Source organism: Gastrolobium bilobum, unplaced genomic scaffold (genome assembly GCF_033153095.1).
Source record: "Gastrolobium bilobum isolate Gb01-03AN ecotype WA unplaced genomic scaffold, APGP_CSIRO_Gbil_v1 utg9368, whole genome shotgun sequence".
Taxonomy (NCBI): Eukaryota; Viridiplantae; Streptophyta; class Magnoliopsida; order Fabales; family Fabaceae; genus Gastrolobium; species Gastrolobium bilobum.
Window position 1 is genome coordinate 126,064 of NW_026898673.1, and position 14,695 is coordinate 140,758.

General features: G+C 31.8%; 1 protein-coding gene across 4 annotated transcripts; it reads right to left on the reverse strand.

The window, feature by feature from the left end:
* Window positions 1-2,609: 2,609 nt before the first annotated feature.
* LOC133318197 (VAN3-binding protein-like) lies at window positions 2,610-6,218 on the reverse strand. Of its 4 annotated transcripts, none has more exons than XM_061520185.1 (7): window positions 5,915-6,218; window positions 5,472-5,597; window positions 4,312-4,750; window positions 3,941-4,174; window positions 3,709-3,758; window positions 3,414-3,471; window positions 2,610-3,252 (listed from the first exon to the last, which is right to left on the reverse strand). In XM_061520185.1, exons 1-7 carry the CDS (start codon window positions 6,200-6,202, stop codon window positions 3,038-3,040), a joined length of 1,410 nt encoding a protein of 469 aa, XP_061376169.1. In that variant the 5' UTR covers window positions 6,203-6,218; the 3' UTR covers window positions 2,610-3,037. The 4 variants fall into 4 exon arrangements, with proteins under 4 accessions (XP_061376169.1, XP_061376170.1, XP_061376171.1 ...); XM_061520186.1 differs by having other exon boundaries at window positions 5,466-5,597; XM_061520187.1 differs by having other exon boundaries at window positions 5,472-5,598; window positions 5,910-6,218.
* Between the last annotated feature and the right edge of the window lie 8,477 nt (window positions 6,219-14,695).

Genomic DNA, 14,695 nt, shown 5'->3' on the forward strand with positions numbered 1-14,695 from the left:
AGAGAAATACATATGTCATGTGATAGGAAAATGTTTAGGTCATGTTATAGATACAATTAATGTGGATCTTATCACTTGCTTTTCTTTTCATTTCTTTTTTAAAAGTGATGGGGTCCACATTAATTGTGTTTATAACATAACCTAAACATTTTCCTACAAGAGGACATAACTATTTCCAATAACAATATTAAAGATGTTGTATTTATAAAAAAATTCTTAAAGATAATATCAAGGGAGAGTTATTAATTCTTAAAGATGGGGGCCCAGTATTTGTGTTGTTGTTAAATTAAGATAATATCAAGGGAGAGTTATTAATTTAATTTTAATTCAATAATAACGAAAATGATTGTAAAGAAAATTATAAATACCACCTATCTTATCATATAAATTCATTTTAACACCTTTAAATTTTAATTCAATAAAACTATTAGTTCCTTAATTTTTAAATTAGAAAAATATTTAATAATAATCGCCTAATAAAATTATTTAACTAATTAATAGTTAATTAAATATATTTCATTAATTATTTTTCTCTACCTTAATATGTTAGCATGTCGATTATTTTGACTTTTTATTATGACCTTTTTGGAAAAAAAAAAGAGAGAAGAAAGAACTATGAGGATAAATAAAACATTTGACGGTAGTGTAAGAGAGTTATAAATGAAAAAAATATTTCTGTTTTTATTGTAAAAATATTTTTATGTCACACTCAAACAAAAGTAAGTGGGTCTCATTATAAAGAAAACAAAAGATTAGTGAAACTCACTCTATTAGTGAATGTGGCATATAAAAAAAGCTAAAATATAAGTTACTCCCTTAAACTTTGACTATGTTTCAAATTATCTCCTTGTACTTTTAATTGTTTCAATTAACCTACTGTACTTTATAGTTTCAAATCAACAATTCTGTTAAAAATTTTAGAAACAATGTTTAAAATTTGAGCAAACCTGAACTAAGTATTTAAAGGCAAGAGTGGCATCACTGCCCCCACGACATCTTCTATATGTGGTCTGGGATGCACTCTTACTCAACTTTCCTGACATAATTTGGTAATGACAGGAAAAACCGACAAAGTTCGTTAGCTCAGTAACTTATTTCTTCCTCATCTCATGAATATCCTAAAAGTTTTTTGAGAGAGGTTATACTTACTACAAGCATCATGATGTGTTTGTTGGATTCATGTAGTTATTTTAATTTACATAGTATGAATTTGTTTGTTGGATATGATGAAATATATGTTATTTAATTTGAGCATTTTGCTTTTAAAAATGACTTTAATGCATATTGTATGAGTTTTGTTGTGATTCATGATTCTGTTTGGACGTTAAAATTATGATTTTTGGTTTAGCAACAGAATTAAGTATTTTGTAAAGTTGATTCATGGTTCTACTTGGAAGTTAGAAATTAACAGGCTAACGGGCTACACCAGACCATTTGATTTTTTATAAACGAGTCAAGTCAGGCTAACAGTTAGACTCGTACTAAGCTTAGGCCAGGCCAAATTGAAATTTCTGGTGTAAGCTTGAACTTTTCGTGAGAAAGTTTGGCCCAGCCTACCCCACTTTCATCCTACTAGTGGATATTTCACCGCCCAAGCATATATCACTCATCACATCTTATAAGAAATAGTTGTGTAAATCTTATTTACATAAATTTGATGTATTAAATGGATTATTTATACAAATATTTATATCATGTAGGTAACAATTTAATTATTATTAATTAATTTAATCTAATAAACTTGTTTAAACAGACGTGTGTTTTTCCTTCACACCACCCACCTTCTTCCCCTGATCAACCGTATCAGCTATTCCCCTCATTCTCTACTATTTCTTCAGCTACAGACCCACCCTTTTCACCTTTGTTCCATTTCTTCATCTACATCTACATGGAGTATCTTTGATTTGAATTGCTGATTTGGGTAAACATTGAGTGTGTTTATATCATGTTGGGCTAAAATGACAATTTTATGACATCATTCCTGCTCCACTCCGTTTTAATGTTTAAAAATTACCAACTGTGTTTTAATCTTAATAACCTTTCTTTATTCTTTCTTCTTGATATGCAAATGAGAGAAAATCTCTTTTCTCCCCTTTTATTCCACCCTACGTTGAAAAGTTATCATATTATAATGCTCTCCTAAATCGTTTATAATCTTGAAGGGACCTGCACATAGCAAAGAACGAGAATCTTAACTGAAATTTTTTTGATAACCCTCCGTGAGTTTTTCTTTCAAGTTTTATGATTATGGCTTGCATTTAAATTTGGTTGGTAATTAGCCTTAGCACTCAGTACTTTGTAAATTGCCTTCTAGTAGACCACTATTTCTTTGTAACATTACTCTAATTGCTCTCATCAATTTCATATTTAATGAGAACGAAAAATTATACTCATAGATAAATCTTCTTACTACCTTTGAAAAATTATAAAAGTTCCGTGAAGCACTTGAGAATAAAATACACAAGTGGAAGTCCACGACAATTATGGCTATCGATGTGCAAAAAAAATAGTTGAAAACAATTTCCAGAAATCCAATCCGGGGGCCGAAACAGTAAGCCCAGAATTTTGTATTGTAATATAATCACATGAAAATCTAGACTTTTAACGAGACCTTTTTCATAATGTCCAAACCCAAATCCACAGTCATCGCAGATAGAATAAGGGTATGTCTTCGTCTTCAATATTATACTCTCCCTAGCTACACCATGATTCCTTCCTTTTCTTTTTGACTGACAAGTCCAAGATACTCATTTTCTTTCCATAACAGTGAAAGAACAAAAGGACTGAGGTTCACGTTGGGTTCACTTAACTTGAGCTCAAATGCTTCACTTTCCCATTCAAAAAAAAAAAAAAAAATTAACATCCAAATCCCCATATGCACGTTCCCCAAGATTAAAGTGACCCCATTTGGCATAACTTTGCCTTTAGTTTACCCCTTTTACAGTAATCAAAACCCCACCATGTATCAAATAATAGCAACCATTGGATCCTATTCCCTATTGCCAAAATTTCTACTCCCTCACAATCAAACAGAAGTTCATATTCTGTTTCTGTTGTTCTTTTCTGCAGCAATTAAGAGAAGCCTTGAGACACCCTGAGTCCATACATCATATTCTCTTTGATTTCTACACTCGAATTCAACAACACCACGCATTACTGTTTTCAACCCAAAGTAGCGGCGATTCTCACCGCCTTCCAGCAAGTGACGGCCTGGCCAGGCAGGCATATCTTTGATCACTTCAAGAACCACATCTGTAAATTCAAAAGAATGAATGGAATTAAAGAAGAACCCTTTTGATCTTTTCCAACTTTAGTGGCTATGACTTTCACAAATCCCCATATGGAACAAGACCCACCTCCAAATCTGTTGTCAAATAATTAGTTAGAGCAAGACAAAAGTAATGAAAACTCACTCTTTTTCTTTTTCTTGATGGTCCCAGCAACATGCCTGCTCTTCATTTTCAGCATAACCTTCACAAAAAGAAGGTCCAAAGACTTAAAGTTTGCAGTTTTCTAAAAAACCAAAATTAGTTGATCCCTTCACTTCATCATACTAAAGGTCCCCACCTCATAACTTTTTTTTTTTTTTTCCATGTCAGGTTTACACTCATCATTAACAATCTAATTGATGCCCAAATAATTAAGTAATTGGTCATCCCCTAGAATCAAAAGTACATTATTCTGGAATGGAGGGAAAAAGAGACTTACCTGATTCATCCTGTTTATATACACAGATACAATTTTCCAATGAAGATCACCTGCACCACCATATACCTAAATATTAGAAGGAAAAAATATGGAATTTCTTTTTCTCCAGCAACAAAACATAAAACTATGTCAAATTATGTAAAAGCAAGCATATTAGCAGAGAACATGAATAAAAAGCATTCAGAATCACAAATATCTTATAACATAGGAAGGTAAATTTCAGGAAATATACCTTTGCGTGTGCGCTTGAGGAGCTCACAACCTCTGGCTAGTAATTCTCTACTGCAGATACCCAAGAAATTTTCTTCTGGGGCAAGTTCACCGCTGAAGCTGCTATTAGAATTTCCATTGCTACCATTACCACCAGCACCACCAGCTCCCAAATTTTTCTCCACAGGAATTACTGCTGCAATATTCCAAACTTCCTTCAGGGCCCTCGCTTTCAATGTTGCAGCCCCACGCAAAGCTGAAATTCAAATTCAGGCCACAAAAAACAAACAGGGTCAAATTATCACGAAACAAAAAAATTACCATGAAAACTCCTATATTCAGAAAAAAAGAATGTTCCTTCAATTGTCATCACATGTCATTATCATAACATACCTGTTGCAGCCGCAGCGGTTAAAGTCATTATATCACCGGCGGATCTTACATTCACGGCGGAGCTAACCACCGAGGCAAGGTGTTCACGCTCAGCCCCCATAGCCTCAGCTACCTCCACGCACTGAGCCGCCACCAACGTGGCTGCCGACGCTACCGCCATGTCAGTCTTTGCCTTCTGCTCGTCTTTACCAGACCCCGACGAGGCGGCGGTGGCTGCAGCAATAGCCGCGACGGCGGCGGCGACCCCGGCAACAGAGACTGCCGCATGAAGCTGAGCATTTTGGGCCCTGGTTTCCTCTTTCTTCTTCTCCTTCCTGTCCTTAAGCCACCTCCCTACCGTCTTTCCGCCGCCGCCCCCGGCGACGGCGCCACCAGACGGGGAAGGCCTGATATGACTGTTTAAGTTGCCGGTGTTGTTATTGTTGTTGGCGCGGCTATACTGCAGATTGGAATACATAGAAAAAGCCATTGGCTTAAAATGGAAGACAAGATACAAAAGACATAAATATTCGTTTTCGCTCAAAACAACCTAGTCCTCGTTGTAACAAAAATTTATTTAACCCTTTGTTAAGACAAAGGTTTGTAACAAGAGCACAACAACAACAACCTTAGTGCCATTGCCATCCCTAGGCTAGGCCCAGCACCGGGAAGGGAAGGACCATCAGCCATTAATGCAGCAGGCCATGAGGGACGAATTTTGAAGGGGTACCCTACTACTAAATTAGGACAAGCTAGGACAGTTTTTTAGGGTGGTACTCAATGTGGGTGTTGTAACCAATTTGACAGGGGGGTGGGAGGGGGACCGGGTAAGTTAACCCATGGAAACGATGATTGTCCTAAAATAGAGGGTCAATATCAAATACCAAAATTTGCAGGTTTCATTTCACACGCTTTCTGTTAATCATACGGACATAATTTTTAATTTTTAGTGAATTATTTTCCCATTATTTAATGGGTATGTGGAAAATTTAGTACTTTAGTTATTAGTTTGTTTTTGAAATGTAATTTGCATTGGATGGAGCAAACTGCAAAGCCAAGGGTATTATGTTGCGTGGGTGTGATTAAATTAAAGGGTGCTTTGGTTATAGAGAAAGGGTTGTTAAGTACTTTTAACAGCGAGAGCAGTAATGTCAAAAAGTTAAAAAGAAACATACATGTACCTTGATATCATCAATTTCAGAGGGTGAAACAGGAGGACTATCGGTTAAGGAGCCACAACTCTGGGTTCCATTAAGAGGGCCACTACTGTGAGAGAGCCTCCCTGAGGTCCGTGGAGATACCTCATGCTGAGAAAGTGAAAGTTCAACAATTGCGTGAGTATTGCTTTACATGAGTACGATGAAAAATTTGATTCAAAAGAAAAATAAGCACAAGAGGTAGAACAAGCCAAGGTAAACAACAAACAGAATAAAGAACAAGACAAAACAAAGCTAGAAACCAAATCAACTTGTGTGACAGACAAAAAAACAGCACATAGTCCATTTCAGGCGTTTCTAATTGCAAGAACTGGATTTAATACTGACACGGAAAACCGAGAAAAATGAAGATGAAAAGTTAAACATCAAAGAGTTTTTTAAGCATGCTCCGTTCTAAATGAGCTTACGGATTGTGACATGATTCGTTCCATGACCATCTGAGATGTCTCGGAGGAAGCAAAAGAAAATGGGTTCCCAGAAACAGTGGCGGCTTCTTCCACTTCACCGGCTACGTCCTCCGGTATAGCAACGCCGCCATTGGATATAGCAGGAGAGAGAGCCTTGGAAACTTCAAGAGCAGAGACGCTCCATGAACGGGAGAGGAACTCCATGGGCTCGCGCGGCGTCTCCGGCGGCCGGAACATAGCGGCATGAAGCGGGTCGGGTCGCCAGTGTTCGGTTTGCCCCTTGTCCATTCAGGTTGAGAGGGAGAGAAAGAGTCAAGAAGGTAAAGATTTGAGAGTGAGAAATTTCATTTTTTTTTTTTTTAGAATACAGAGAGCGAGAGAGAGAGAGAATTGAAGTATGGTGAAAGTGTGGGGTGCGCGCTTTATAGAGAGAGAGAGAGAGCTGTGAGTGGAAAAGATAAGCATACAATACAAGAGAGACAAAGCAGCCGATTCTATTGTATGTCAGTTTTCAGTCGCAATAAAAGGTCAAATTTTTCATAAAATAAGAAACCAACAAAAATAATAATAAGAAAAGGAACTGGATTAGATGACATGATTCTGATGATTATAGTAATAACAATCGAGTTAATCTAAATTTAATAATTGCCTAATACTAATATTAATTAGTCATACTTCAATATACAATATGTTCTATTTTCTTTAACTAAAGTTCTTTTATTCTTTGTTTCTTGACTTAGCGGTCACGTGTTATTACAGTTGTGAAATTTGTTTATTCTGAGTAAGGTTGTTTCATCTTGTGATTTGATGATCATGAACTTTCATAATAAATCAGAATTTTTTCTTACTTATAAAAACAAGATGAAACAAGTTTGGTATATTTTTTGGTTTTGGTATATTGCAATTTGAATGTCAGTGAGTGATGGATGTACGTGGCCATGGAATAAATGGTACGGCTGTATTGAATTCAATTTGGTAGAGGCAACGACACCCAATAAAAGCCAAACTTCACTCACACTTGTTACCCTCTCTGCTTGGTTGGTTCTGTTTATTCTTGATTGGGGGAATTAAAGACATACTCGATTGTATTTAAAATAAAAAAGGACCTCCTCGATTGCTCATGTTCCTCCACCTAGAGAAACAACCAATTGCTTCTGTGCTGAAATTTCAAATGGCTACACTCCTTTGATTAGAATCGAACCCCCTATATAACTTTTACTATAAAAGTAAAAATAACTTCAGAGTAATAGCAAAGACAGATTGTTAAAGAAATGTTTCAATGCAGTATCTCCGAATGCTCGATATTTCGATCCACTTCCATGTATTATGTATAACGTGTGACATTGCTTTGGTGATCATTCTAAGTACACATTGCTCATGAGGTTGATTAATGCTTTTCCTCTTAAATTCAGCTTTGTAATAAATCGACCTCTGTTCAGGTAGAGTGAACATAAATAGGTTAAGAAATGTAATCCTCGAGTAGAAAAGCATAACTAAAAATACGGATAGAAATTACGATTATTTTTTTCATATTTACTCTATCTATTCATCTCCAACACTATTAGATCATAATTTTAAGAGGAAAGAAAAAAATGTAAAGTTTAATTGAGATTTTGATCTAACATGATTGGATATGAGTATGTAGTGTAGATATGAAAAAAAAAAAAAAAATATCATATTCCCTTTGCAAAGATATAAGAATAAGTGAAGTGAGTTATATAAACATTTTAAATTCAAATCAATGCTAATTTTTCAATAATAATTTTGAACAATAAAGAAAATAGCAAAGAAATAACACAAATAATTACACATAAAAAACTCTAAAAGGAGGGGGAACAACAACATCAAACTTATCCAATTGAGAGACAAATCCTAATGAGTCAATCTTAATTCAAAGTACAAAAATAGAACTTATTCTACCTTTATACAATAATTCAGGCACCTCAATTTATCCAAGTAAATTTGCACCCCAATTGTCAAACTCCTTACAATTGCAAACACACTTTCAGCTTAACTCTAGGCAATAAATATAATATCTCAACTATTACCAAGTAATTGATCCCCTATTGCCTACTTTGATAATAACTAAAATAAAATCACAAAAGATCTTAAATGAAAGTTACCTTACGCGCTTCTAATCAATAGACAAATAAGTACATATCAAACTGAGAGGTAAACTTAATGAATCTGTTCATGGTTTGATTGCCAAATTATTTTAAATGTGTCTTAACACGTTCAACGCGTCTTTTTCCTTTGAAAAAAGATTCAAAGTATGTTTTTATAGATTTTTCTCAAAATCAAATGCCAAAAAAAAATTAAAATTTTTTTGCACTAAATTTGTTTTTCAAAATTTTCATTAATTTTTTTAAGAAAACTTTATAAAATTACTTTTTTCCAAAAATAGAATCAAAATTTTCAAACGAATTTTTTAAAACATAAATTTCCAAAATTAAATAAAATAGATTCAAGTCTTCTAAAAGGAATTTAAAAAATCAAAATTCAAATCTTAGAATTGTTAGATTAAAAAAAATCATTTTCTTTTCTTAGTTTCTAAAACTTTAGGATTCAGTCATCTAACCATTGCATTAAATTTAAGATTTTATCTTATAATTTCAATTTTCACGTTTCACAGTAATTTTGTTAGAATTACTTTTTCATAATTAATCACAAATCAGATCCTGCAATAAACTATTAGATAATTTAACATTTCATAATCATTAAAACAAGACAAGGTACGGGACCCAACAAGCCTAGGACATGTTTGGTGCATAGTATAGGATAGTATAAGATAAGGCCTGATTGAATTTTAATACTATTTAGCGTTTGGCACGATATGTATTGTATACAATAATATATTGTATAAGATAATATCATCTAGTATTTGGTGATGCACTGTATAATACTATTAGGATAAAAATAAATATTTTTAATAAAATATCCTTTAATAAAGAATTTATATAATTCTTTAAAAAATGTCATATGATATTGATTTTTTATAAAAATTTATTGATTAGTGTGTCCAAAACATAAATTAATTTTTTTTAAATAAAAATATTCAATATTTTAAAAATTAATATATTGAAAATTTAATTTAATTTTAATATATTAATATTAAAATAATATATTAATTTTTTAGAATTACACTGGTCAACGATGTTAATACACCAACCTCTTATCAGGCCTTATCCCTCCCCCTTAAGCCGGATTAAGTTATACATCGTTTTGATATATTAAGGGATCCTACTGTATAAGCTTATACTATACGATGGTCACACCAAACAACTGAAAATGTCATAACTGTTGAGATATATAGTCCCATATTGGTTGTATGAGCAACTAATGTGGAGTTTATAAGGTCTTGGGCACTCCCACCCTTTGAGCTAACTTTTGGAGTGGTGTATCCCAAGGTTCTTTAAATGGTATCAGAGCTTAAGTGACTACAAGGTCACAAGGGTGTTAACGGGCCGAGCCGAGCCGAGCTTAGCTTTGGTCTTAAAAGGCTAAGCCTGTGATTAAATGTGTCGGCCTTACCAAGCCTGTTATCATTTACGAATATAATTATCGGCCTGTGGCCTGCTTTATTTACAAAAAATAAAAGCCTAATTTGACCTGTTAGATTGTTAGAAAAAAATAAGACAATAAAGATTTATCCAAACAAAATATACAATCAACAACACTAATAATTCCATAAATATTCATAAATTCATTGTATATCGAAACAACATAATATAGAACAAAATCATTCAAAAAGTCTGTTTAACTAATAAAATAGAGGTGAAATGGATTGAGAAGAGAGAGATGGCTATTACAAATAGTATAAAAATATAAATTAAAATTAATATACTAAGCCAGCCTGAGAGGCTCCAAGGCCGAGCTTTTGAATTAGAGTCTGAGGCCTTTTTACTAAACGAGCTTTTATACAAGTCCAAGCCTAGTTCCAACAACCAATATTAGGCATGTAAGCCTGAGCCTTCACGAGCCGAGCCAAAGGCCCCTGGCTCGTTTATCACCCCTAATCCTCACTGCCTCCCACTTTAAAGTGGAATTAAAATAAAAAGCACAAAACCAAAAATTGGGCCTGTGCATAATCCACGCTTCAAGCCCAGTGGGTTCTCGTGTAAAGGAGTGTGTTGAGATATATAGTCTCACATTGTTTGTATGAGCAACTAATGTGGAAATTCACGTTTCAAGCCCAGTGGGCTATTGTGTGAGGGGGCGTGTTGAGATATATAGTCCCACATTGGTTGTATAAGCAACTAATGTGGAGTTTATAAGACCTTGGAAACTCTCACCTTTTGAGCTAGCTTTTGGGGTTGTGTATCTCAAGGTTCTTTAAAATAACGTATAGTATAAACTTATACTATCAAATCTTATACGTCACGAGACATTTATATGTTAGTCTAAATAGGGGGGATTGTTACTATATTTTTCTGTGGTGGAGTTCAGAAAGGACAATGGTGATCACCCCTGAAGTTCATCTAAACATTTGTCTTAAACCCGTTATTTAGACTTAAGTGAGAAAGATAGTATAATAGTAACATAAGATCGTCCCCCACGAACTCAAAATTCGAGTTTTCTGCCTTATTATTTCTCTGGGAAGGAAATTTAAAAAAAAAAATTCAAATCTAAATTAATATTAATCCACTACGGTGTTACCGTATTTAAATTAGTGTGAATTTTATTTGATTCACTCCTCTCACAAATTTTTTTCGACTCCGCGATCTCACGAACGAACAGATATTTTGTCATGACATTCAATTAGACACGATTAGACGTTATAATTGGATCACATATTTCTTCGTTTAAAGTTTTAATTATAATACTGCTACTCGTCTAATATGATGGACAAGGACACCTTTCAATAACCACGAGACTATTGGCCATAACGCACTTAATCGGATTATGACAACACCAAATCAATAAATTGTAAAAATTTTAATAGCAATGAACAATAATAACAAGGAATTGTTACTATCAAAATTATTGCTGGAAAGAATGCTATGTCCTATGTGACAACTTGGTATTCATTTCTGCGAGCTATTTGGAGTTGAGCTCATATGCGGGAGATAGATACAAGTCACACAACCCGGAGCACAGCGCATCATGGTGGACTCATAGGCAATTCTAGTGGATCTTTTATCCCAAACAATATTATTGTTTTGCATAGGAATCTAAGCTACAATCTTCCACCCCATTGTGTTTACTCGGAACATGATCTCAATTAAACAAGTAGAAATGAATTATTAATATTCTAATTTATTTAGATAACTAAAAAAATGTTTGAAGTTGATCAAATTTAATAGGTATGATAAAAAGAAGAGATATGTTTTTCTCATATTACGTGAGATAACATACTCCTTCTACTTATACATCAAAAGTTATGTCAATATTTATTTATTTATTTTTAAGAATGGATTCACATATTTTATGTCTATAGCATAAAATAACAAGTCTCTTGTAACATTGTGACTTGTATTTTTTTTTTAAAAAAAATATAGAAAAATAATGGTGGTACTCGGACCCATAACGTAGATTTGAACCTATGGGTGCGACGAGGGATCTGTATCCATCCTATTGATCTATTAGCAGGTTTTTATTTGTTTTTCTGGGATTTCTTGCTTATATAAATAACAATGCATCGTTTGGTACAGGATCTTTAAATTTTTTTCGGAAATTTGATTTTCCTAGAATTTTCTTTTGTGTGTAATTTTTTTTTAAAAAACTATCCAGGAATACCATCCAGAAGGTGTTATTTTAAGATTTCTATGGTAAGAAAAAATTTAATACAACTAAACAAAGCATCAACAAAATTAACCCAATATTTTCAGAAATATGTTAGTCTACCAAATAACTTTTTGGTAACATTATCAAAAAATTCATTTTCTCATTATTTTCCTAGAAATCGTGACTTCCGAATAAAAAAAAATTCTTCTGTATCAAATCTCCCCTGAATGAAATGAGCCATAAAGTTTTGTGAGGAAACCTTCAAAAGGGGTAAAGATATCAATGAAAATTAAATATCAATGATTGCGAGTCCCACCTTCCCTGTATATAAATATAATGGCCATGGAGCCTCCATCCATCAAATTTGTCACACGTCCTACTTTACTGACGCAGTGTTTGATAAAGGAGAAAAAAAAAATTACCAGAGAAATATAATTACTAAGAATATGGTGAGAAAGTGAGTTTGATAAAAAAATTAAAAAAAAATATTTGGTTAGCCAAAATATTACCAAAAAAATTCGAATAAATTTCTAAATGTATATTTGGTTGAGGGTAAAATATTGATGAGAAAATGAATTGAAATGACAAAAATAACCCTTATAATTTTTTGTCAAATTTGGTGCCAGCAGTCAAATTTTCCATTTTAAACTTTTGTGAAACTGGTATTTGAGACAATTATCATTTCGCATAAAGTATTGAAGTTTAGGAATTTTCCCTTTTCATTATTTGCATTTTTATACGCTTTCAAAATAAAACCTGTGCGTATAGAATTTATATAGAACCAGAAAATATCAATATCGACTATTATTAGAGAGTGAAAGAGAGGAACAATAAGAAATGGAGTTACAACTTAACTGTAAACGAGAGAGGTTCACAAGACAGACATCTGTACAAAATGGAGGGTCATTTTTGTCAAGAAATTGGAGCTCAACTTTTCACTTCCACATTTATCACAAAATACCATAGGCAACGTGGTATTTTGAAATAGTGATTTTCATCACATTTTTCACATAATAACCCTTCCTAGGCATCAATAGCGGACCTAAATTTTTTTTTAATGTCTCCACACTAAAAATAAAAGAATAAAAGAAAAAAATTTAAAGAAATTTTTTAATATATTAAAATACAAAAGAATATAAACAAAAAAAAAGTTTAATATAAAAAAAGTAATCAAGAGTCAAGTAAACTGTTACAATAGAACATTTTGGGTCCTCAACAAAAATTACAGGTCTAATTTAATCTTTTAGGAAAAAAAAAGTCTACTCGTGATCCCTCAGAATTCAAAAATAGACTCAGATAATCAAAACCATGGTCTCTGAAATTCAAAAAGACTCACATTAATTTCACAAAAGGACTAGCACGGGTCTATTTTGGAATTTAAAGGGATCATGAGTCGACTTTTTTTTAAGAGATTAAATTGGGTCCTGTAATTTTTATTGATGACCCAAAATATATATTTTTTATTTTATTTTATTTTTCCAAAATATTTGTGTGTGCACTTGCACACACTTGCGCTCACATAGGTCCACCACCACTAGGCATCTTATTTTATTAGGGAAATTTTTGACAAACTTATACCAAACATGGTAATACTTGATACCCACTCACACTTTTCCATCAATCTCAAAATAAACCTCTTACCAAACATCCCCTAAGATTAATTCTTCCATAGAATATATTTTCAGATTAAAATTTGTCATCAAATATAAAATAGTCACTTTCTGTGCAATTATTTATCTTTTTTTATCAGTTATCTCTTATAATTTTTTTCATTCAAACTTATTATTAACATCATTAGAAACATAAATACTGTGCCTACTTTTTCTTTTTAGCAAAAAAAATAGATTGATGGCAAAAAACTGAATAAAAAATAAAAACAAATATGTTTAAAACTTTGAACACTTATAAAAAAAACTAAAAGTAACAAATAAATAAATAAAAGGAAACAAAGATTAAATATGTCTAAATCAAAAAGAAGAAAATAGACAAAAGGATAAAAAAATAAGATCAAATATTTTAAAGGCTTACAACATTATTTGAAAAGATAAAAGTATAAAATAAAAGAGTCTAAATATAAAAGAAAAAAATTAGATTGAACACAAAAAAAGAAAAACGATATATATACTAATATAAGAACATACATCATCAAGATTTAGTTTCTTCACAATTTAAATGAAGGTACTAGATAATTTTGAAATACTTTATAGATAAGTATATAAATTATTTTGAAATATATGCTGAAATTATTTTGAAATAAAACAACAATTTATCTTTAAAGTAATTCAATAAATTTTATTAAAATTGTTTAGTAATTTATTTTAATTTTTTAAAAAAATAAATTTTGATGATGTTATTATATTCGTGTGTGTATATATATATATATATATTATTTTTTATTTTTTTACTTTTAATCTTTCTGTTACCAATTTTTAATATATTTGATCTTTCTTTTTTTTTTGGTCAATTTTTTTATTTTTCCTTTTTTTCTCCTATTATATTTTTTTTACTTTTAAAATTTTCTATAAATATTGTAAGTTTAAATATATTTGGCGTTATTTTTTCTTCTATTTATTTTTTGTGTTATCAATCAAAAAAAAATTTGGTAAACAGTGATCAATAAATTTACTTATTATAAGAAGGGTAAAATATACATTGTGAACATTTAATCTTGTGCTCACTTTTCAAAGCTCCACTTTCATTGGGATGTTTTTATGTATTTATTCGCGGATTTATTTTTTAGTTTGTCTTTTTCTAGGAGAAATTTAGTGCATATTTTGGAAGCCATGTTTTTAGCTTCTCTTTATATGCAGAAATTTACTCAAACATATTTTTATAAAAGCTCCAATTATAAAAAGAACGTTTTGTTGGAAAGAATACAAAAATGTAAGATGATTTTTTTTATGATATATACTTTTTAGGGTTCCTATATTTATTTTTTAGTTATACTCATATTCTAAATTTGTATGTATCAACTTTTTTCTTTATCCAACAATTTATGCTGATGACAAATTATTTTATCTTTTCTCTTTCAAAATCCTCTGAATATTTTTATACAAT

What these genes read in the sequence shown, in the direction of transcription:
- LOC133318197 (XM_061520188.1), bottom strand. Translation starts at nt 6,202, where the DNA reads ATGGACAAGGGGCAAACCGAACACTGGCGACCCGACCCGCTTCATGCC. An exon ending in ATATAAACAGGATGAATCAG is followed by an intron (nt 3,472 to 3,708) that starts GTAAGTCTCTTT and finishes CTTTTTGTGAAG; the next exon opens with GTTATGCTGAAAATGAAGAG. An exon ending in CATCAAGAAAAAGAAAAAGA is followed by an intron (nt 3,253 to 3,413) that starts GTGAGTTTTCAT and finishes TTGAATTTACAG; the next exon opens with ATGTGGTTCTTGAAGTGATC.